The sequence below is a fragment of the Gigantopelta aegis genome, chromosome 9 (genome assembly GCF_016097555.1).
Source record: "Gigantopelta aegis isolate Gae_Host chromosome 9, Gae_host_genome, whole genome shotgun sequence".
In the NCBI taxonomy this organism is placed as follows: domain Eukaryota; kingdom Metazoa; phylum Mollusca; class Gastropoda; order Neomphalida; family Peltospiridae; genus Gigantopelta; species Gigantopelta aegis.
In genome coordinates this window covers 49,854,322-49,880,210 of record NC_054707.1, presented here as the reverse complement: position 1 = coordinate 49,880,210, position 25,889 = coordinate 49,854,322, and the positions used below count along the sequence as shown (strand labels likewise).

Genomic DNA, 25,889 nt, shown 5'->3' with positions numbered 1-25,889 from the left:
GGAGGCCTTTGTTGGAAAACATGAAGTGGTTGAACATTTTTAGTATTATTTATATAACATTTGCCACGTTTCCTGTTCCGTTACCTAACACTTGCCCGCTTCCGAGAGCACAGGTATTGTTCCGGAAGTCCTCGTATAATAGTATATACCACACACCACCTTTCAATTAGGCAGTAATAATGTATGAGCTCGGGTGAAGTGGATTTTCGTGTTCACTCCATACTTATTTTTTTACCTTGTTTTATATCAATCTTTATATCATTCTTTATGGGCGGGACGTAGCCCAGTGGTAAAGCCTTCGCTTGAGATGCGGTTGGTCTAGGATCGATCCCCGTCGGTGGGCCCATTGGGCTATTTCTCGTCCAGGCAGTGCACCACGACTGATATATCAAAGGCCATGATATGTGTTATCCTGTCTGTGGTATGGTGCATATAAAAGATCACTTACTACTAATGGAAAATGTAGCGGGTTTCCTCTCTAAGACTATATGTCATAATTAGCGTACTGGTTTAGGTGGTAAAATCCTTTCTGGCCTAACAATTTTTTTCTCACGGCGTTGCTGCAACTCGAACCTGGAAAAATTATTTTAAAAAATATTTAATGCTAAGTTAACGTTAATAACAGACCAAATGTCTGGAGCCTACAAACCATGCGGTTCGATATAATACGTGTGTGTGTGTGTGTGTGTGTGTGTGTGTGTGTGTGTGTGCGTGTGCGTGTGTGCGTGATTTTGTAATACAACCCTAAAAACACGGTTATTTAATTATTATTATTATTATTAATAGTATTATTATTTATCTCAAACAGGCGTTAAAACAGTTATATATAATTCGTAAAATGTTACGAATTATATATAACTGTTTAAAAAAATTAAATTTCTTTTGTTTTCGACATTAGACATTTTAAATACTATAATGTTGATAGTGCGGTGTTGAAAGTTCGTTGTGTATCTGCGAACCGTTCTGGAATAACCTCGTGTTTTTTATCGTCACTTCTTTAAAACATTGCTTGGAATCATACACATGACCTATAATTTCACGGCTGGTAATTCGTTCTTTATGGCATATGGTTCGGTTTCCAAATATCGTGTAAAATTATGTCGCCGACTTTTATCCATATACGTTTCCACCTGTAAGATAGTGTAACAGCCAATTCAGGTGTGGAACCGGGCATTGAAGCCAGCGAGAAACACAAGAGTATCAATTAGGCGCTGGCGATTGATCTCACCGCTAGCCAATCGTAGGCGACCTTTGTATTGAGCCCGGGGTTATCGCGGGATCGTCGGCCAATCAGGGGCCGATTTCTTCTTACCCGTAAAACAGGATTAATTTGTTAAGGACATCGGTGGCTTTGATGTTCACACGAGCCTAACCCAGTATTTGAGCATGTTGTAAGTTCTTGTTTACGTTCGCTAGTCAGAAACACGAGTTTCGCTAGCCGTTTGAAGGAGGAGAAGAAAAAAGCCTCACCGACGAAAAGTTAAAACCGAAATACAGCCTGTAATACGTTCTACGTTACTGAAATAGCAGTGCAAGTTGAAATGGTTTCAAAATAACCTCGTCGGAATGAACATAACACACACTATTTGGAATGAATTGTTATGTTGTAAATTGCACACCTGTTTATAGTGACAAGGGATTTACGAGATCAAAGCGTGTATCTTATCGTGTTCGGGAGATTTATTCGCCCGCTCGCTGTTTCTCCTGTCCGTGTACATAGATTTCGACAGCTACAGATATCTGTTCCTGTTAACGGTCCCGCCAGGAATTAAGACAACACGGAGAACTTTTACAAAATAATTTTACAATCACATTTCATTTCCAATGATAAGTGAAATGAACATGTTTGAAACGAACATTTTTAGCAGGAGGATCATATTTCGCGTGTGTATTCCCCTGTTTTTACACTTGAACGTCGTCAGCTGTGTTATCACGAGAGAATACCACAGACCGTGGGTTAAGGTCGACAGCGTGAACGCTCACGACGCCAACGTTAAAGTGGAGCGGTGGGCCAAGTCCGCGTTTCAGTTCGTCCACAGCCTCAACTGTAGTAGTGTGTTTTTCACCACTGCCAGAGAATGCAGGAAGTTAGTTTCGGTTCCGCAGTCGGCTATGAACGTGCACGTCGCACCGACGTCGGTTTACGGAAAATACCGAACTGTGTTGCCTGAGGAGAGTTTGAGTCGGTCGGAGACACACGAGGCCGTTGTCGTGGTTGATCCGTACCCGTCAGCGAACTTCGGCCACCTCGTTATCGTCTTCTATGTAGACACTGATATTAGTTGGCATTTCTGCAGAAAATCGGGGGGCGTGTACTTAGGTAAGTTATTCATTTTTCACCCGCTTTTGAAATAACAAATGTAATATTTCAAATGAGTCATCTACCCTTCTTTAACCGCAATATCATACTATCGGATATTTATATCTGTGACAAGACCATTAAAATTCACTGCTACTACCACCACCACCATCATCTTCACTACTGCTATTACTACTACTATGACTATATATTATTACTTACTACTACCACTATAGCTACCACCACCATTACCATCACCACGACCGCCACCACTACTACTACTACTACCGCTACTACTACCACTATAGCTACCACCATCACAGGGGACAATATTTCGAAATCTTAGGTAACCGGAAGTCATTTCACGTGAGTTTTACTTATATGTAACCGATTGTTCGGTTACGTGAATATAGTTCTCGTAAACCGATGAGTTAGGCCTCCCTAATCCAAAAACACTTGAACTACGGTTCTGTGCTACACTGATGGTTCAATTGTATTTAAAAACATAAACTGATTTTCACTTTCATTACTGATATATGGTACTTTTAATGTTAGAATGTTATTGTTCACCATGTAACCGATTGGCGGTTGTCGTGATTTTAAAGTTGCGTACGTAACCAACACGCGAACAGAACAACGGTTCTCGTGAAATATTGTTTCCTGCATCACCACTAATACTACAACTACTCCTACTTTTACTACTACTACTACTGCTGCTGCTGCTGCTGCTACTACTACTACTACTACTACCACCACCATCATCATTACTACTACTATATTACTACTACTTAACAAACAATTAGTACTACCTCTACCACAATTACTACAACTACCACCACCACTACTACTCATATTCTACTACTACTACTACTACCACTATAACTACCACCATCATCACTGCTGCTACAACTACTATTACGTTTACTAGTACTACTGCTACTATATTACTACTGTAACAACTAATACTACCACCAGCATTACTACTACTACTCCTACGTCTACTACAGTCTACTGCTACTACTATTACTCCTACTACTACCACCCCCATCACTACTACTATCACTAATATTAGTACTAGTGCTAATCCTACAACTGCTAGGACTATAACAGCAACAAAAAGTACTATTACTACTACTACTAGTAGTAGTACTACTACTACTACTATTACCACTATCACTAACAACACTACTGCTACTACTACTACAGTATTCCTACCATTACTACTACTATTACTACTATCACCACCACCACCACTACTACAACTGCTATAACAACAGCTATTACTACTACTACTACTACTACTACTACTACTACTACTATTATTAATACCTAGACTAAGTTGCGCACTAAATAAACGCATCTTACCTTTCCAAGCAGAAACCGGTAAACCTGCGAATGAAAACATTTATATAATATGTGAACCTGCTGCAATAAGATGCCTGTGACAGGGTCCTACCTAACGATGGAGGGGGGGGGGGGGGGCATGGGGGCCAACTGCCTCCACCCGCCATAAAATACGCGAAAAGTTCCCCTTTTGTTTACTAATGCATATTTTGTCTAGTTAGATAAGATCTTGTATTGCTGTGTCTTGATGATTATTTTACCGCCCTCCCCGTTCCCCTCCCCGTCACACACCCCTTCACCACCCTCCAGTTTAGGCTAGTTAAGATCCTGTTACTATAATTAGAAACGAATGTTGCGTTCTGCTGACGTAACAGATAGATGTAGATTGATTTACAACACGCTTAACAAGTTATCACACAGCTTGTGTGTGGGGTTGGGTTGAATATCAGTTTTAGTACACACCTCACTGAGTTAAATACAATCATTGGCAATCTCCTTCTAAATAAATGTCAATGTAATAACGCACAGTCTTGATTCAATGCCGTAACAAAAATATGTCATAAAGTGGCCAGTACCCCCAGTTCTGTGTACGGGTTTGTACCCCTACTATTCCTACAGTATACGTTTAACTTCATTGACCAACCACTTTAACAGTAAACAAGGACTCACCCTGTCCATTGCCAAATTAGCCAAAATGCTCCTTTTTATACAAAATAACTACATTTCGATGACGACTTCCTTAAAAATTAACCATATCTTAAATTGTTTCAAGAAAATACTCTGTATATCAGAAAATTGGCTAAACCAAAATCCATTCCATTGTGAGCCCTGTTAAATCCACCAAACAAATATAAAATTTAAATAAATAAATAAATAATAAATTCCGCACTAGAAACAAATAAATTATTTATTTTATAGGGTAAATACAGATTTACGGACCACTTGGAGCTCAACTGAGGGGGATGCGCTCCCCAGCACCCTCCCTCTAAATCCGCGCCTAGATTGTCGAGCTCTGTTCCTGAAACAATCAATATTAACAAGTTGCATTCCACTTGAGTTCCGTTATACGTGTTTCCACAACAAACCTGTTTGAATGACTTTCAAGAACGTGACCACACGTATTTTGTAAAAAAAAAAAAAAGAGAAAAAGTCTGGTTTAACTCCACTCAGCTGGACCAGGTTACTGTTACAGTTTCCAAGTTTCACTTGAGAAGGTGAATAACGTGTGTAATAAATGACAAGTCAACGCGTTAGAACTGTAAACTTTAATGGAGGTGTAAACTATTTGTGTTTGGGGTAGTAACATTAACGTCAGTAACACGAGCACATTATTGCCGTCTGTTGCAGGCAGTATTTTGAAAACACTGTTTGAAATGTCGTTAACAAAGTTAACCACTTTTTCCCCCAGTTTATAGCATGTGCACTTGCATACGTGCCAGGTTGGAGGGTGGGGTGGGAGTCGACCCCCCCCCCCCCCCCCCCCCCCCCCCTCCGCTCCAAGACATTTTTGTTTAATGTATTGAGCATGGCCAGAAACCCCTCAGCGATTTTGCTTGCATCTGTATCATAGGCGTACGGGCTCCCATTTTTGCTGGGGGCAAGCTGGTGTGTTTTTGCCCGAATTAAAACAAAATGCTCGATCTGAATAACAACATTTATTCATATTAGCATTACTGTCAAACAGCTATATAGGGTTGCAAACGAAGGACTACGCATATTTACATGGATTACAACTAATTTTGAGGGGTCAAATGATGGAAATACATGGTAAAAAAAGTCTCATTTTAGCACATTTTGCCCAAATATTTCTTTTTTCCCCCGAATTTGAGGATTTGCACCAGCACTATGGGGCAGTTGCCCCCCGCTGCCCCCCCCCCCCAATCCCCTTGTTCTAGACACACCCTTTTGAACCGGTTAGGTTGGAGTCTATACTTGTTTTTGGCCAATCCCTCCATATCGCTCCTATAAGCCTTCTAGGTTTTTCACTACTATTAACTAGACCTCTCCGTGAAAACAAAGTCAAGACGAGTGATTAATTGCTCCCCTAACTTAGATTATGGGGAGTCATTTAACATATTACTATATCGAGCATTGATATATAATCGTTTGGAGGTACTTTTTGGTTGATTCACATGCTAAGGGGAGCAAACAAATTAATCTCGTTTAACTAGTCTCTGGGAAATGATGGTGAGGTCGGTGTGTGACACAACAGTACACATCGGCTATTGGGTGTCAAACAAAGGTATGAATATGAATATTTACATTTGAAAATTATATAATTATGTAAGGTCAGCTGATATGTCATTGTGTCGTAGAGTTTTGAAAATGTTCAAAACTATTCAGTCGTGTGAAAACTCCAATGGACCATCGTGTCGTATATGCGACGATCGAGTCGTATCTTTCTGAATCGCATTGTGTGTGATTAACTCGTCGTAAATTGTTGCGTCTCCGCCGCGTTCGTTGTCTTTCGCCAAAAATGTACACATAAAAATCATATAAAATTGTGGGAAATCGTATCGTAAGAACGGAGCTGATGTAGTCGCAGAGAATCGTCTTCGAACACGATATGACTTCCTACAATGTTTATATCAAAAGCTGTATGTATTATGTCCAGCATCTATAGAGCCCAGGAACAAGTACTAAAAGTAAACACGCTTGAATCATTGTTTTATTTTAAATATTATTTGCATTAAATAGAATGCTCGGAAAAGAAGTTTGTTTGTTTAACGACAGCAATAGAGCTCAATGACTTATTAATCATCTGCTATTGAATGTCAAACATTTGATAACTTTGACATAGTCTTAGAGAGGAAACCTGCTACGATTTTCCATTAGTGGGTGTGGATATGGGTAATATTTGGCATGTTTCCATCAGAGAACTGTTCAAACACGCCTGTCGTGGGCATAGCGTCCGACTTCGCCAGTGTTCTGTCCATGATAGGGGTTTTCCATTAGTAGCTACGGATCTTTTTATATGCACCATTACACAGACAGGACAGCACATACCACGGCATTTGATATACCAATCGTGGTGTACTGGATGGAAAGAGAAGTGGCCCAATGGACCCACCAACGGAGATCGATTCTGAACGGATCGCACACCAGGCGAGCACTTTACCACTGAGCAACGTTCAGCCCCCATGTTACCCAACAGAACCACACTAACTGAATTTTGTCAGGCACGACGAGGACGGAATACAGGAATGAAGAAATGGTTTATTTAACGACGCACTCAACACATTTTAATTACGGTTATATGGCGGCGGAACATACCAGTGTATGACAAATGTCTGAGAAAGTCACCAGCCCTCACAGAAGTCTTGGCTAGTGTTCTATCTATGATAGTAATTCGGTTGATAATTTTACTAGCCCAGACCAACAATTCACTAGCCTGGACTGAGGGCTGGTGAATTTGTCGAACCATGAAGATACGATGATGACAAACAAATAGCAGATACTTCGGAAGGTTTTCGCCTTTCATCTGCATGGCGATTCAAGCCATACTGAATTTTGACCACTTCAGCTTCCGATACGGTAGGCAATTGCCACCCACCCTTACTTCCGACGCCTATGAATAGTATTATTATTAGTAGTATTGTGAATCGGTTCTAATCTCTTGATGCCATCGTGTAGATCAATGCTTACTTCAGCAGGACGATTCACAGGTTGTCTCGGATTCCATTCACTGATCTTGAGGGTGTCTGTGTTGTTTGATTAAGATTTCTGCCGATTTGTCGCTGTGCTGTGAACGACTCGGCGCGTAGCCTGTGTGTGTGGTCCGTACACTGAGCGGGTTATTCCGTGCACTCCTCGCAAGCGTATATCGCTGTATGGAGGGAACCCAAGTCTTAACACACCTGTTGTATCTACTAGTTAGTACGGTACACCTTGCGTTACCGATTTGAAACCGCCAGACAGTATAAATGTGTTCTAAACCTAGAAGGTATTCACTCGTAAGTAAACGGGGGTGGTTAGGGTGAACTCACCTCTCTTCTCTGACGATTATACTTGCCTGCTGTTTGAAAAGCGAATTAATATATAATTGCGCCTTCCCTCCCAATGCATTTTCTTTCATCTTCCAACACCTAACTCCAGTACTAAATTGTAAAAAAAAAGACAGAATGAATACTTTTATGTAGTAGAAAAATATTGGGTTGATAGGATTTTGCGGAAAAAAAAGTTAGTTATTTCACGGTCAATTCATTCACATTTGGCCATAATTTGTAAAGGAAAACATTGCAAATTAGGTACCACCAAACACGCTCATTTCCGATCCCCGGTCGGGCAATCTGCTGCCTTGCACCTGCCAGTGTGTGCGATCCCTCCTCCTCCCCCAACCCTTTCATGTCCTGCCAAGTGTGGGCGATCCCTCCTCCCACCCCTCCCCTAACCCTTCTCTGTCCTGAGACCTATTACAGGAAGTGATCTTAGCCCTAAGATCACCTTAAAAAGTTTGTTTTGTTTAACAACACCACTAGAACACATTGATTTATTAATCATCGGCTATTGGATGTCAAACATTTGGTAATTCTGACATATAGTCTTAGAGAGGAAACCCGCTACATTTTTCCATTAGTAGCAAGGGATCTTTTATATGCACCATCTCACAGACAGGCTAGCATATACCACGGTCTTTGATATACCAGTCGTGGTGCACTGGGTGGAACGAGAAATAACCCAATGGGCCCACGGACGGGGATCGATCCTGTACCGACCGCGCATCAGGCGTACACTTTACCACTGGGCTACGTCCCGCACCAAAGATCACCTCAAGTGCATAACTACCTTGCGCACTTAGGGTGACTTTAGCGCTATGATCGCTTCGTGGACCGGGACCATGGACGGAAAATCTGGCAGTAGTCAGAACTTGCGCCCATGACAGGCGTGCGCTATAACAGCTTGCCCTGAATGTGCACATTAAACACCTTGAACTGAACTGTAAATGGAAAAGTGTTCTTCGACCTACTACTTATCTTAATTAATATCAGTATAGCAATTACTTTAGATGAATGCCTCTCTCGTGCATCATGGGGCGGGACGGAGCCCAGTGGTAAAGCGCTCGCTTGATGCACGATCGGTCTGGGATCGAACCCCGTCTGTGGGCCCATTGGGTTATTTCTCGTTCCAGCCATTGCGCCACGACTGGTATGTCAAAGGTCGTGGTATGTGCTACCCTGTCTGTAGGATGGTGCATATAAAAGATCCCTTGCTGCTAATCGAAAAGAGTATCCCATGAAGTGGTGAGAGCGGGTTTCTTCTCTCAATATCTGTGAGGTCCTTCATCATATGTCTGACGCCACATAACCGTAAATACAATGTGTTGAGTGCGTTGTTAAATAAAACATTTCTTTTTTTTCTCTCGTGCATCAAAGGCTCCATTTTGAGATCAGAGATATACCACGGAGGTACTATACCGACACTGTATTAACACTATCTCAGTACAAGCGTACACGGGTTAGACAACCACCCACCTTGATATTATATATACTTACAGAAAAATATATTCTGGAAAACATTTGTAATAGTTTAGATATATATGCCCATAGAGAAAATACCACACTGAAGTAACGAAATACTATTTACAAGCGACTCTTGTGCAAAACTCGCCAGGTGTCCACCGCCCGCGCGGGGTGGTTAAGGCGTACACCGCCTGTGTGGTGTGGCTAAGGCGTACACCGTCCGTGCAGGGTGGTTAAGGCGTACACCGCCCGTGCGGGGTGGTTAAAGCGTTGATCGCCCGTGAGGGGTGTCTAAGGCGTACACCGCCCGTGCGGGGTGGTTAAAGCGTTGATCGCCCGTGAGGGGTGTCTAAGGCGTACACCGCCCGTGCGGGGTGGTTAAGGCGTACAGCGCCCGTGCGGGGTGGTTAAGGCGTACACCGCCCTTGCGGGGTGGTTAAGGCGTACACCGCACGTGCGGGGTGCTTAAGGCAGTGGCGTAACCAGAATTTCATATTGGAGAGGTCCACTCAAGCTGTTTCTGAATTCTGTTAGGTCACACTTTCACGGTGGTTGGGAAATACCCGTAACATTTAAAATAATTGACATTTTATTACTTTATTTAAATTGCATAACAAGAACACTATTTAGTAGATGCTTTTAGGGTGGCAAAAATTATATACCACATGTCCGAAAAGGCGTCCACCGAAGACGCAATGCTCGTACGTGACGGAGGTATGGAGACCCTCCCCCAAAACATGTTGAAATATTGACCAACTTTAGCACTATCCTGGCGCGTTTTCTGCTTCAAAAGAAATGTACTGCTGGTCTACACGATGCTGCGCAATAACGGATTTAAACGACGGAACATTAAAGTGTTCTTCACGAACGGAGCCCAGTCTCTCGTTGGTGTGTATAATGTAACCAATGCTGCGGGAGTGGCCGTTTGATACCATTTGTTTTATGAGTTGTTGCCAGCGAAGGAACGTGATAATAATTTTGTTTAAAACAGTTGTAAAATAAATGGTATCTAATGGACCTTAAAGCAGTCTTCTATTTCTTACATATCATCAAAAACAACCAAAACAAAACAAACAAGTAAACAACGACAAAACCCCCAACAATAATTTTTTTTAAATATATTTACAAATATTTAAAAATTTCTTTCGAGGTAGTAAAACCACATTTATTATTTTGATCTTAACAAAAAGTTTGAATAAAAATGGTTGTGACTGAGAGCATGACCTCCATGCGTACACCACTCGGACATGGTGGATAAGACGTACACAACTCGTACGGGGTGGGTTTAATGCGTACACCGCTTGTACGGGGTAGGTTTAATGCGTACACCGCTTGTACGGGGTAGGTTTAATGCGTACACCGCTTGTACGGGGTGGGTTTAATGCGTACACCGCTTGTACGGGGTGGGTTTAATGCGTACACCGCTTGTACGGGGTAGGCTTAATGCGTACACCGCTTGTACGGTGTGGGTTTAATGCGTACACCACTCGTACGGGGTGGGTTTAATGCGTATACCACTCGTACGGGGTGGGTTTAATGCGTATATCGCTTGTACGGGGTAGGTGTAATGCATACACCTCTTGTACGGGGTGGGTTTAATGCGCATACCACTCGTACGGGGTTTAATGTGTATACCACTCGTACGGGGTGGGTTTAATGCGTATACCACTCGTACGGGGTGGGTTTAATGTGTATACCGCTCATACATGGTGGTTAAGACGTACTCCGCTTGTACAGGGTGGGTTTAATGCGTACACCGTTCGTGCGGGTTGGGTGTGAGGCGATACTGGATCTTAACTTACTCTTACCCCTACAATATAATGCTAGCCACTGTATCCATTTCAAACAGCATTTGTGAGGTACGGACTTCTTATTATCAGCGAGACACCACGGGCACCCCTATCCCCGATTGTCTCTCCGGGTCCACCTCTGAACTTAATTAAGAAGAGGTGTTCCCTGTGAAAATTACTTGTTTTGGACTCCCTACGGTGAGGGGGCGTTTTAAGTGTAGGTCGTTCTTTTAAGAGTAGCCCGTACGGGCCTTGCTGCGACCCCACTGTAATTTCAAAACGATGGGAGATAATTTCGTTCTTTCATCACGATACGAATTCGCGGGCTCCCATTGTGTGAGATACACATTTACACAGCGGGGAGCGAAATCGCCTTATTATCGGTGAAATGTGTTTGGTCTGAACCCTCGACACTTAAACACAAACTGGTGGGCTCCACAAAAAATTAAAGTTTTCTTTTTTTTAAAGTTTATTTTTTATTATTTTTTATTAGACCTTGCTGTTGAAGGTGAGCTATGACCCCCCCCCCCCACCCTCCCCTGAGACTAGTTCAAGGAGAGTAATTTTTAGCTCCCCTCAACTTGTGAATTTATTTGGTATCGATATGGTAATATCTTAAATAGCTTCCTGTAATCTAAGTTTGTGAAGAAATTAATCACTCCCCTCAATATTTTTCATTCATTTATTCATTTCAACTTATTTTCGTGCTTATATCCAATTAACGTCCATGCACGCTATCTTGGGTACATACCTCAGCTGTCTGGACTGTCTGTCCAGGACAGAGGGTTGAGGGTTAGCGGTTAGTTGTTAGTGGTTAGTGAGAGAGAAGTCGGTGTAGTGGCCTTAGCCCTACCCATTGAGTCGTTAAACTCGCCGTGAGAGAGAGACGGTACCGGGATGCGAACCCTGAACCTACAAGCCTTACACCTACCCACTGAGTTGTGAAACTCGCTCTGGGTGGGAGCCGGTATGCTACCTAGGCCGGTACTATTTTTCATGACGAAATCTGTTTGTTGTTGTTTGTTGTTGTTTTTGTTGTTTTGTTTTTTTCTTTTTCTTTTTCTTTATAGCAAACAGGATGTGGATCAACAAGACCACTATGTAGTAATAACAAATACTAGATTACGAGGTGAAATACTCAAACGTTTTACAAATGAAGCATTAAATTATTACTTTAAACATGTATTTATCTTTGCAGCTCAAAATGGAGAATGTCTGCGACTTGCACTACGAAGGAGATGTAAAAACGCTTTGGAGCGGAGATCAAAACGACGTAACTTCGCGAGACGGTGCGAGATTAACTTCCTACCGGTGGTGCACCTCAACCGGAAGAAGGAAGACTACTTCGCGAAAGGGCGCGAAAACCATTTGAAATGCATGTCCCACCTGGACGGCTTCGGCGCGTGCCCTGAACTGAGGTCTCAGAACGAGACGGCGAAGATAATGTGCAATCCCATCAGAGACAACACGCAGCGCTGTTCCACCACTCAGGAGACGGTGCGCACGAGTTGTCGCCCCTTGGAGACGTGCGACCAGGCGGTGATTTTGTCAGGTGGCTGGAACCGCCAGATGACCGGATTACGGCACAAGAGAAATCTACTGCTGGTCTACACGATGCTGCGCAATAACGGATTTAAACGACGGAACATTAAAGTGTTCTTCGCGAACGGAGCCCAGTCTCTCGTTGGTGTGTATAATGTAACCAATGCTGCGGGAAGTGGCCGTTTGATACCATTTGTCTTATGAGTTGTTACCAGCGAAGGAACGTGATAATAAAAAATTTAAAAACCGTTGTAAAATAAATGGTATCTAATGGACCTTAAAGCAGTCTTCTATTTCTTACATATAATCAAAAACAATCAAAACAAAACAAACAAGCAAACAACAACAACAACAACAACAACAAAAAAAACAATAATAATTTAAAAAAATATTTACAACGCTTAATTGATCTTGCACCGTTAACTTATAAATCAGTTTCGGAACCGTTTAAAATTCCATTGGGCGCTATGGCTTTGTCGTCCGGGTCATCATCGCGGAGCAGCCGATCAGATGTCTTTTAAATCGATATTCTCACAGGTGTGTTACAAAACATATTTAAATCGATATCCTCACAGGTGTGTTACAAAACATATTTAAATCGATATTCTCACAGGTGTTACAAAACATATTTAAATCGATATTCTCACGGGTGTGTTACAAAACGTATTTAAATCGATATCCTCACAGGTGTGTTACAAAACATTTAAATCGATATCCTCACAGGTGTGTTACAAAACATATTTAAATCGATATCCCACATCAGTCTGTGGAATTAAGGCTGTTAGGTACATAGTTCGCATCCTGGTACTGACTCCCACCCAGATCGAGTGTAACGACTCGGTGGGCAGGTGTAATTTCGCTACACCGAAGTCTCTCCCACGAACACCTAACACGTAAGCACTAACCCACTGTCCGGGATAGACAGCCCGAGTAGCTGAGATGTGTGTCAGGTCAAAACTAGGTATAAATGAAATGAATTAAAGAACTACGTGGGATTGCACCGTGTGATACACCACACTTTCTTTCGGACGGCTGTGTAATATGTGACGTGTTCGTTCATGTGAGTGGAACCAACACACGGAATACCTCTACATGATGCTTATTGGCTTTGTTAACGTTACTGTAGGTAGCGCTGAACCTATCCTGTTAGACTGAGAGAAAAAAAAGAACATGATTAGAAATCTTGCAATCTATCGTATCAAAGGGAAATTGAAATTCAAGATGTCTATTGGGGAAAATGTAAGATTTTTCAGATGTAGGTTTTATCATTACTCAAAGTAAGTGTGATGGCCTTTAAATGAATTTGTATGATCCAAAAAAAAACCCATCAACAGACGGGTCTGTACGTAGGTGATGATGACATAAACATCAAGCACCGCCTCCCCCTACATTGGAATGCTTAATGTTTTGGTGGTTGGGTATCTTTTTAGAGGTGGTTCAATATATCAGGGCAGGAATATTCATTATGATAAGTAGGTAGAGTGCATTGGCTTGCAATGATGTTAGTTATATCAAAATAGGGAAAGTAAAAAATTACAAAAAATAACACAAAAACCCACCCCACCCAGCCAAAGAAATTGAAACAAAACCCCAAAGAAATACTGCCTATCCATTATTTAAATGCTTATGGGGTTACAAATGTCGATTATTGAACATCTATGGAATTAAAAATGTTGATTACTTTAGTGCCTATGTGGTTACGAATGTCGATTATCGTATTGCTTATGGGGTTAAAAATATTGGTTATTTTGGCGCTTACGATAATATATCGATCTATAATTATATTACTGTTTTGAGTCTGTGAAGACTTTATTTCTAAACGTTAAAGCAAGACATACGAAAGTAAAGAACAGAACATGGAGGTCTCCCGACTCCTAAAAATACGACTGTGTGTACACTGTGAAAAGAAATATCGCCAGCTTTTTATAAATTTAATCCAATCACGCTGCCCTTGATCTATCTGGGTTGTTTGGGCAGGGCAGTTAATGTCGAGGCGGGTTCGGAGGGGGGGGGGGGGGGGGGGGGTCATGGGGACCCGTCCCCTATCTTCAAGTGCCTTTTTTTTCTTTTTTAAATTTCCTTTGGGTTGTCTTTTTCACGAGTTAGTTCAAATGCCCGTTTCCCATTAGTCTTACCTCAAAAAAAAAAAAAAATCCTGGATCGGTCCCAGTAATTGTTGTTATTGAGAAAATAAATGAATGAATATTAGACACCTCAGCACAACAAAAAAATAGTTTGGTGTCCGAGTGTCAAACTGGGTTCAGACAAAGGAAAAGTAAAACCCGTGCTAAGCAGCCGGGAAATGAAGTAACAAAAATGGCCCTTTAAGGGGAGTGGCTGCATAATACAGGTCAGTATGTCAGTAAGTGATTTGGGAGAATGAAAATGTGGCCATTTAAGGCAGTTGTTGCTTAATACAGGTGGCCGCTAGAGCAGCTTTGACTGTGTATGAAGGTGTTAGTAAGAGTGGAGTTGATGCAGTAGCCGTCATTATTCACTGTTGGTGTGAGCCGGTATCGAGTTGGAAACCTAGCCCCTACCAGCAATAAGTCCGATGGCTTAATAACTGCGTAGGTGGGTGGGGGGACGCAGCCCAGTGGTAAAACTCGCTTGATACATGGTCGGTCTAGGATCGAACCCTGTCCGCGGGCCTATTGGGCTATTTCTCGTTCAAGCCAGTGTAACACGAATGATATATCAAAGGTTGTGGTATGCGCTATCATGTTTGTGGGATGGTGCATATAAAGATTCCTTGCTACAATGATAAAAAATTACCGAGTTTCTCTCTAAACGTCAAAATTACCAAATGTTTGACGTACAATAACCGATGATTAATAAATCAATGTACTCTAGTGGTATTATTCTAACCACTACGTGAATTCAGAAGCCATGTTATTTAGTTCCAGGAGACGGCAGTCACCGCGTCTACCCTGCCGCCATGAAAGGCGCGTTCCGCCATCACATCCGGAAGACGTGTCTCTCGCCCCACTGCGCAGACTCGCTCGTCCTCTACCTGAACAGTCCGGCCCGGAACGACGGCACGTCACTGCTGTGGGATGTCAATGCTGACGGCTTGGTAAGTAACGGCGCGGCATCAGTCGTGTGACGTCACTTCATATTAATAGACAGTATATAACTATTTTATTACCCATATGCTTAAAGGGACATTCCTGAGTTTGCTCCATTGTAAGATGTTTCCGACTAATAAAATATTTCTACGATTAAACTTACATATTAAATATATTTTCTTGTTTAGAATATCAGTGTCTGTATATTCAATGTGTTTCTGGTTGCCTTAATATTTGTAAGAAGCCCAAACTGGATATCGTCTTCAGATAATTTCGTACACGAAAAAATTATATTTTAGGAAATAAAATGAAATTTAACCTAGTACAAATATTAGGACGATCAGAAACACGTTTAATATGCAGCCACAAATATTTTATGCAGAAAAATATATTTGATATGTAATTACAATTGATAAAAAAAGTATCTGTTAGTCGATAACATCTTTAAAATTGCAGCAAAGTCAGGAATGTCCCTTTAACAATATATTGGTTCATATCAAGTGTTAGTTACGTCCCATTAGAACGTAATGGAGGAAGGCTAGTAAGTTGTATAACCAGAGCCTAATCCATTGGTTTGTATCTTTTAAAGCAATAAAACTTTTTTCAATCAGAATGTAAAGTGTGACGTAATACCTCGACGTCATACGACTGGTGCACTACGACCTTATCGGAAGGTCAACCAAATGAGTTCATTTAAATCGAGTGTAGTTAATAAATAGGATATTAAAGTCGCTACCATTTCGTACCATGTTTTATGACCCTCGTGAAATCATTTTCATTTTCACTCGGCAAAGCTCGTGGCAGTTGATAATTACTTCACTTTGGACTGTGAGGTTTTTGATGTAAAATTCACCAATGAATATTGTTTTTGTAACCTAGCATGTTGTATGTTTAACGACACTCCGGCAGCACATTTTTAAGTGTGACTATTAAAGTGTCTGACTTGTTACTGTTATTGACATACGTAGGCTAGAAAATAACTGTAACAGATGTTTAAATTATAATAGCTTTTTTACAGTCAGGACAGCACGTTGGATAACATTTTCCTTTCAGCAACTTCTTTATAAACGTATCTAACGAGAAAAAGTGAGTTGGATACGTTTTTAAACAACAAGTCGCAAGGTACCTGGTATCTAACGAACACAAATGTAGTATTCTATTTGTTACATATCCTTAAAACAATTTTTTTTTAATAAATGTAAACGTCTTTTCCAACTAAAAGTTATTTATGAATCCAACAAATAATATGTGTCACAAAGCAATCAATTTCGGTAGTGGTATTTTATTGGATGGCGTGGCTGGGGTGACTGGGTCACCACCGTTGAGCAACCAATCACACGTCTCAAAAGTGACCGTCAACATATGCTGGAGATGAAACTTGTCAACGGGTGATCTCTCACAACAGTGTGTAAGGAATACTATGGTCATCAATATGCCAGTCGTGGGTTAACCGTTCGACTGGGGTGACGAGTAATGGAGATTCATCACATGTCTGGCGAGCGCTCTGCCACTGAGTACATCTCGCCTCTAGCAATGGGAAATGCGCGCTTACCATTCTCTGATTAGTGGTTATTCAGGTCGTGGTTAGAGTTTATGGATGTGCAGTTAAAACCACTCGATGGAACGAGTCATGTGCGTACCCTGTATTCAGTGTATTGTTGTATATATCGAGTACTATATACCACAATACTGGGTAGGCCTACGTGCATGACTCGTTCCGTCGAGTGGTATTAACTAACACCCATAAACTCTAACCAGGACCCCGACGCACGTGCTCTGATTGGGTTTTTTCTCCTGTCCCAGCCAGTGCCCCACGACTGGTATATCAAGTGCTGTTTTGTCATTAGGAAAATATTCCTTGCTATTACTGTCAAATGATGCGGGTTTCCTCTAAGACTATATGTCAGAATTACCAAATGTTTCACATCTAACAGCCAATGACTAATTTAAATCAATTTGCTCTAATGGTGTCGTTAAACAACACAAACTTTAACTTTAATGATTAGGGTATACGTTCTTTCAGAAAATGTGTATAAACTGTTTACTTCCCTTATAACAGCAGTTGGGTAAACTGTAGAAGTGTGTTCGCCGAGCTGAACATTATTCGAACAATAGACCAAGTATTATTGTCAGTGTATCAACTATCAAAACGTTTGTTTAACTGAAACGTGAGGGCATTACGTATATTTACAAATGGCTTCACGAAAACGTGAGGTAGAAACACAGTTGAAGAAACAAAATGCAGGTCCCACTGGCGGATCCAGGAAAGATGCAAGGGGGTGCTTGTTAGAGGGTTTTTTTTCTAAATACATTTTAAATATTACAACTATGTGATGATTAATTGTGAAACAACATTCTTCTGAAATCGGAAGCATCGTTTTGGGTGTCTTTTCAATGAAAAAAAAAACTCAACACAATGAGGGTAGATTGTTAAAATCCCGAAACTTGTCTCATTTTATAGCTAATGGTATGTAGTTTATGTGTACCAAATTTCATTATCCATATAGAAGTCTTTTTAGGAAATTAATTTTGTAATTATGGATGAATTTAGCACTGACGAAGCACTGAGGTGGACTTGACAGAGAAACAAACAAACAATAAATAAATGTGTGTTATACTGAATGTAAAACAGCGTTTTTGGTGTCTAAATAAATTTCTGCTCGTAACATAAAATGGCATTTTAAAGATTCTTCAGTTGTCTCAAAGTATCTAGTGTATTCTTCAGTTGTCTCAAAGTATCTAGTGTATTAGTTTCATGTTTCTATGTACATTACGTCCCGAGATAATGCGACTTCAAATATAGCACGGACATGATGACGGTTAGTAAATTGACCATTTCTCAAAAACTGCTTGGAATACAAAGCCCATGTGGAAGTTTGGAATATTTGGTACAAATTTCAAGTGAATCTGAGACTGAAGTGCGTGAGCGACCATAAATATTTGAGATGGATTTATTAATGTTATATTGACATACTAGATGTCATACCAGAATATTGCTATTCTTAATAGATTCATCTTTACAAGAGACATGTCCTTTTATATGGATATTCCGCATTATTTTTCGCCTTGGAGCGGAACTCTTTTTTTTTTTTTGGGGGGGGGGGGAGGGTTACGGGCCAGGGGACGTAGCTCATGGTAAAGCTCTCGTCTTGTGCACGGTCGGTCTAGGGTGTATCCCCGTCGATGGGCCCATTGGGTTATTTCTCGTTCCAGCCAGTGCAACACGACTGGTATATTCAAGGCCATGGTATGTGCTTATCGTGTCTGTGGGATGGTGCATATAAAATATCCTTCACTACTAATAGTAAAATGTAGCGGTTTTCCTGTCTAAGACTGTGTCAGCATTACCAAATGTTTGACATCTAATAGCCGATGATTAGTAAATCAATGAGCTCAAGTGGTGTCTTTAAACAAAAACAAAATTTTTGATTCCACCTACTACTGTTAGAGAACTCTGTTTTTGTATATTCTAAAAAATATGGTGGAAGGCTCTGTTGACGTTGTCTCCCCCTCCTGAATCTGCCAAAATATCACGTCCAATACGTGAGAAGTGAGAAAACCGCCATTGTTAATTGTTGTAAATTGTTTTCAAGTTAAAATAACATTAGAAATGATGTTGTCGCCCCGAGAAGTGCTCCGCTAATGTTCCGTGGCGTGTTGCCAATTCCAAATAGCGTTTTCGTTTTAAGAAAATGGAACTGTTATTAACTAGAAAAAGGTTTTTGTTTACGCAACGTCACCAGCTGGTGGTGTGTCTGTCCTGAGTGAAAACAAAAGCCGCACTGCATGTTTTAAATGTTAAACTGGTTCAGTAGATGTAATTTAAGAGAAGATTGAAAACAAATTCCACTAAATTTAAACCTTAATCTCGAATATATTTTTAACATCTAGAAATTAGATTTTAAATTAGTTCCAGTTTACATTTTTACATCTGAATCTGAACAACAAAACCGTAACACGTGATCAAGGTCGTATCTCTGTACAATGCAGGGGCGGGACGTAGCTCAGTGATACAGCGCTCGCCTGATGCGCGATCGATCTAAGATCGATTCCCGTCGGTGGGCCCATTGGGCTATTTCTCGTTCCAGCCAGTGATCCACATCTGGTGTAACAAAGGCCGTGGTATGTACTATCCTGTCTGTGGCTTGGTGCATATAAAAGATCCCTTGTTGCTGAAGTGGCAACAGCGGGTTTCCGCTCAATACCTGTGTGGTCCATAACCATATGTTCAACGCCATATAACCGTAAATAAAATGTGTTGAGTGCATCGTTAACTAAAACACTTCCTTCCATCCTCTGTACGATGCAGAGTCGAATGGGCATTTGGCAAAATAGTGGTTGATTCAATCGACCTCTAGCTAGTGCCTCGTGTATAGGAGGACAACTTCCCCAGCAGATCCTTTACTGGAGATTTCATCCTTCTTGAACCGCCACAAGAGGACTGCCACACCAGACTAATTTACTGAATCAAAACTAGCACCGGACAGATCTCAATGGAATAAATGCAATGTTGTTGAATGTTCGCTATTATGAAACATTTGGGCGGAACTGGTGTACATCTATCACATTAATTAAAGAAAAACCATGTACGCTACCCTTGGTGTATCTCACCGTATAAGACACTCCTTTAGTTGGACTGACGGACGGACGAAAAGATTTCCTGCCGATATTTCATATTTGCGAGAAGCTTGTTTCAGCTGTTATTATTTAAGGTATATTTAATTTTTTTAGTTGCTGGGATGGGATGGGTGTATCGAGCTGGGAGGGTCCTTGTGCTTACGTTAAATCTGAATGACAAAACTGTATTCCATGATCAAAATCGTATCTCTATAGAAGGCAGAGTCGAAAGAATGTTAGGTTAAAGTTATTATTTTACTGAAATTGGTTGAAATGCTGACCAGTAGAGAGTTATTTATTTATTTATTTATTTATTTATTTAATATTTTCAGGCTGAAGAAAATGAGCGCTATACACTTCGTGAATTGAAAGATGATCTGTCCAATTGCGAGGCAAAGTCTGTCCACGTGATCGTTGACCAGAGTTATTCCGGTGAAATTAGCCACGCCTTTCAAGACTCACGTGAACACAAAAACGTCATCGTGATGGTCAGCGGCAAGGGAAATGAATATTCATATGATGACGAGTACACAAGACACTGGGTAGCCAATAACCACACTAGGATGTGTTCACGTGATGTTCACGAGGTAACGTATATCCTGTGTATTACGTCATTTTCACCCGAAATTCATTCGTATTATGAACTTGTTTAATTGATTTTTTATTTATCATAAGCATCTAAATGCTCTTTTTTTTCTCAAGATATTGTTAACTTTCATTTCCTTATTGTTTTTTTTGTTGTTTTTTTTTGTTTGTTTTTTTTGTTTTTTTTTGTTGTTGGTTTTTTTTTTTATTTTTTTTTTTTTTTGGGGGGAGGGTACTTTTCTCTAAAGTCTTCTTGTCTTCACTCTAACAATTCTGTATGCACTTGGTTTATTACTTAAGGAATGTTAACAAAGAACTGGCAGAAGGTAACCTAATTCTTATTTCTAATCCAATGTTATTACTCGGGTTTTTTTTCTTTCCAAACACCATTTTTATTGCATTAGCAAACATAATCGTATACATTAATGTCGGAGCGGGCATATTTTATTAAAAATTGATCTGAAATGGCAGTTATGCCTCTTGCTTCATTAAGCGCTTATCTTTTGATAATAGAAAGGGAACTGATCCATTGAGAATTTTCCGTTTTTGGACTCGTAGTCATACATGCATAACGGTGTTTCGAGGGACCCGGGGTTGGAAAACTAGTGCCACGTAGATGGCGAAAGGATCGTTGAAGATCGCATAAAATCATGGCGGATCTGTTGGTTGAGTTTGCATTAGAATACTAAATATATAGGACTAGGTGAGATCAAATCTAACTGGTATGTACTGAACATCATTCAAAATGAAATGTGGACCTAGAGCTTGATTCCCAAAAGCCAATTACGAGAACGAAAACGAGTACGTCTGAAGTGATGACATAGATCATGAAAATCTGTTATTTCTCATTGGGCTGGTTCTTGGTTGGGACAACACAACGTCTTTAAAATTAATTTATTTAATGTTATTCGTAACCCAGAATTTATGTTTTCCGGATACTGTAGTAAAACAAATTAAATTTACGAAATACATTTCTGTTTTCCAGCAAAGTAAGAATGCGGTGAAGCACTCGTCTCCGCAGGTTGGAGAGGGTGTCGTGGACCAAGTCCGTGCGACCATATTTGGAGCTCCGTGTGACGTCACACCGCCGTTTTCCGCCAGAGAACTTAAGCGTGATTATTTTGGATGTCAGAATGTCCCCACGGCTGTATGGTTAAAACAGATGTTGAGATCCGGAAGTGCGTACTCACAACGAGGCTCAGATGATGTCGAGGACGAGGAGAAGCAGACAGGCTGGTGATATTCAGACAAGTGGAGACGACGACGACGATAATGATGATGATGTGATTATGATGACAGTGATGATGATGATGATGGTCGTAGTGATCAAATATGGTAGTGATGCCAATCACTGAAGTACATGTTAAAACAATTCACCATTTTGTATGTTTTCGTCAGCTAACAAATGATTTTCGATCACTCCTTGGCATTATTTGACAAGGTAACCAAGGTTTTGAGGTCATTTGTTCGTTTGCTCCAAGATGACACGAGATTCACTCACTTAAGACATTAGTGTGATATTTAGTAGTGTATCTAAAAAACCCACCTTGATTTATATTGACCCACAAATGGGTCTCTCAACAAATAGACTTCACTCATAACCACTAAAACAAAAAATAGAGACATGTCAAGAGAAAGAACTCTACAATAAGTTTAGTTGGCCTGCAAGACGTGAACATAAAGAGACCACAATTTGATAAACGTCACACAATCAACTGTTCTTTAGCAGAAACGTTACACCAAAATAGTTTGAATGTCCTCGGTTTCATTGATATAGTATATTGTATATAACAACTGTTGTTAGTAGCACAGGTAAGACCCAAGGAATAGCTGATTAGCATGTCGTTTGAATCGTTAATTGTGAAGAAAAATATTGAAAACACAGGCAGGTTGAACGTGATGAATGATTGTAATTGTTTGAAATTTACGAAGTGAGATTGTATGTACAATTTGTCTCATGTTCTTAAATCTACAACCAGTTATTTAACAGAACAGAACCGATCTTTATTACTATCAAGATCACCATTCGGTGACATAAGAGGAGTGCCTAAGTTTACAAAAAGTGAGCGATTAATGCTAGGCTCAGACTACCAACAGTCACGACGGACTCGACGGTTGCGTTGTAATACCCCAGCCACACACACACACACACACACACACACACACACACACACACACAAGCAAGACTGGTGCGCTAGGATTAACCACTAATCGGTCGTACAAGTTGTATACGACGAGAATCGAGTTGTAAGAGCACACAAACTAGCAACTGGACAGTCGTAGAAGTGAGATAGACGAGTTAGCCAACTCCGTCGTGACAGTTTGTAGTCTGAGCCTAGCATAAAATATCGAGATATTAGATAGATAAGCATACAAAATGACGAGACGAAATGACGAGACGAAGTTTATATTCAAGTGATATTCAATAAGCTTGGTGCAAGCTCAGTTGTCTTTAGTTCCAACAGACGTCCCCGATATATACTGGTTATTATAAGGCTGGGTTGAGAGGTCGATGGTTACGTTACCTTTATTCATTCACACCAATTTACTTGCGTGCTTAAGTTCAATTAAGATTCAGTCACGCTGTCCTGGAGAGGAGTTCGTGATTAGTTGTTAGTGGCTAGCTAGAGCAAAGTAGATGTAGTAACCTATACGTCTGTGAGCCTTTAAAACACACTGGGTTGGAGCCGGTACTAGAATATGAATCCATTACGTGTTGTTTTGTTGAGGGGGTTTTCTTGGTAATGCATTTCACCTATACTGTACTGTATTAATGGACCATAATTAATTTATTTACACAAATTAAAGGTGTGTCACTGCTAGCCATTGTAAAGTCTTTTTGTAATGATACAACACATATTCTTATGAAATAAATAGATTTTTGTTATGGGGATTTCTTTATTGATCCTAAACTTGCAAATGACCGACCAAATGGTTAGGTTATAATAAACAAAATTTACTAAGTGGTCACTATTCACATATTGTAGAAACATTATCGTTTCTCTTTCTTTAAATCATAATTCAAGGTGTTTGACAAAGAATATGTATTATATTTTATGCTGTGTACAATAAGGCAATTACGAGTATATAAGTCCACGCTTTAGTTGGATTACTTTTGGTACGTACTGTTGTGTAATATAACATCCCATGACAAACAATAAAACTTGTATTTTATTATTCATTTCCAATATAACTTATCTACACAAACATATTTGAAATTATTAAAAATATAAAATAATTATTAAGGAATCCTTTGTGTATACGCGTATATTCGTATTTGAGTATTGTATTTGTTATTTGTATTGTAATACACATGTATTTGTATTCGAGTTTTAAAATTATGTATAATAAAACAGACTTAAAGAAAAACTGTTAGAAAATGTATTAAACTGAATCAACTTGTCTACAGTGTGCTGTTCGTGTATAATATCTGATTGTGTTTTCTTGAAATTTGGTAACGCATATTGATGTTCTGTAGTTTTCATGTTGAAACTCAATTTCAGAACATTAACTATGTTGTTGCTTTAGAATGTATGCAGGTAATACATTTCTATAATATTACAGATCTACATTGTGTGGTATAAGTTGTATTCATTACACTCAGAAGAGAGGAAACACACATTAACACAATCTACGTTTTATTGTTAATTTTAAAAAGTTGTCTTTAATTAACCACCCGACATAACGATGATGATGATAACCTTGATGATTATGATTTTACAAACACACACACATCCACACACACACACACACACACACACACACACACACACATCCACACGCGCGCGCGCGCGCACACACACACACACACACACACACACACACACACACATACATATTTCTTACTGTTTGTATGTATATTTATTGTAAAAATAATTTGGTACTCTGTATATGTTAGTAAATATTGTATGGAAGTCTGACTCCCAGTATCCATATATATCGTAAGACGGATGTTTCTCTTTAGACATGCCCAGATAGAAACAGAACCATTAACTGTTTGTGTCGTGGACTTGTATTGTGAATGAAGAAAGGCGACGTTTTGTTTGCAATAAATATCTTGGAAAAGCGTTCATTTGGTGTTTGCTTTATCAGTATAACCATTGTCTTCTCGTGTGTTTCGACAGGAGGGATGGGTTATTATTTTGTTGTTGATGGTTGGTGGAGGTTAAAGATTGCTTTCATGCAAATAACGCCACATGGTTTAACGAAATTGTAAACGTGAGGCAAACTAAAACGTGCCACCTGCCAGTGACAGGACAGTGCTCTAACACGAGACAAAGAGGGATGAAACCCGTCTAGAAGTATTACGCAAAAAACTATCTTTTAATTTTTGGAACCAATGCTTTATAAGTGTGTTAATGTTCCCTGGTACCCTTGTGTGTGTGTCTGTCTGTCTGTCTCTCTCTCTCTCTCTCTCTCTCTCTCTCTCTCTCTCTCTCTCTCTCTCTCTCTCTCTCTCTCTCTCTCTCTCTCTCTCTCTCTCTCTCTCTCTCTCTCTCTCCAATGTGCCCACCTAGTAGGATGCTTGCTGAACCTTGCAGTTCGGTACCCATAGTTGTTCTTTGTGGCTTTTGCATGTTTGGAAAGTGATGATGGGCTACAAACTTGGTACCGTTCTGGGGCGTAGCCAGACAGGAAAAAACGCCTAGGAAAACCCAGATCTATAAAATAAATATCAGTGTCATGGGGAAAAATTAAATAAATCTGGGGAAATTCCAGACGAGGCAAGCGCCTCGTTTTTCTCATGCTGGCTACGCCATTGCCGTTAAGCATTTTGAAATATTCAAGATGGATGCCAAAACACACAACTGATAATATCTTGGCTAATTTATGTCGATTATGGTGTTTTAGTGGTCAATGAATTCATTTTGAACTAGCCCCAATTAAGGCATCACAACATCATTTAAATCCAATATGGCCAGAAAAGGATAATTGCAAATATCACATTTTTCATTCACTTAGAAGAGATTTTGATGTTAGTAATTGAAATGTATGAGCCAAGGAATTCATGTTTAACAACATTTTGCTAATTGGGAGATTGCAACGGCCACCAAGTGTAGGCAGCAATCATATCTTACATTCTATTTTAGCCGAAACAATAAAGTATACTTCAAGAGTGCAAGGAATTCAATTCTCGCATTCGTTTGCTATAAACAGAGATTTTGTTTTTATCATTGATTGAATT

The 25,889-nt window shown here is 40.1% G+C and overlaps 1 protein-coding gene across 1 annotated transcript; it reads left to right on the top strand.

The window, feature by feature from the left end:
• The first annotated feature begins 1,401 nt into the window (after positions 1-1,401).
• On the top strand, positions 1,402-24,774 carry LOC121380359. The gene is made up of 5 exons (XM_041509142.1): positions 1,402-2,320; positions 12,091-12,579; positions 15,335-15,510; positions 20,452-20,706; positions 21,690-24,774. Exons 1-5 carry the CDS (start codon positions 1,825-1,827, stop codon positions 21,942-21,944), a joined length of 1,671 nt encoding a protein of 556 aa, XP_041365076.1. The 5' UTR covers positions 1,402-1,824; the 3' UTR covers positions 21,945-24,774.
• Positions 24,775-25,889: the final 1,115 nt, after the last annotated feature.

Coding starts and splice junctions, on each gene's coding strand:
- LOC121380359 (XM_041509142.1), top strand. CDS start 1,825: ATGATAAGTGAAATGAACATGTTTGAAACGAACATTTTTAGCAGGAGG. Junction 2,321..12,090: donor ATCGGGGGGCGTGTACTTAG/GTAAGTTATTCA, acceptor TTATCTTTGCAG/CTCAAAATGGAGAATGTCTG. Junction 12,580..15,334: donor CGGAGCCCAGTCTCTCGTTG/GTGTGTATAATG, acceptor CATGTTATTTAG/TTCCAGGAGACGGCAGTCAC.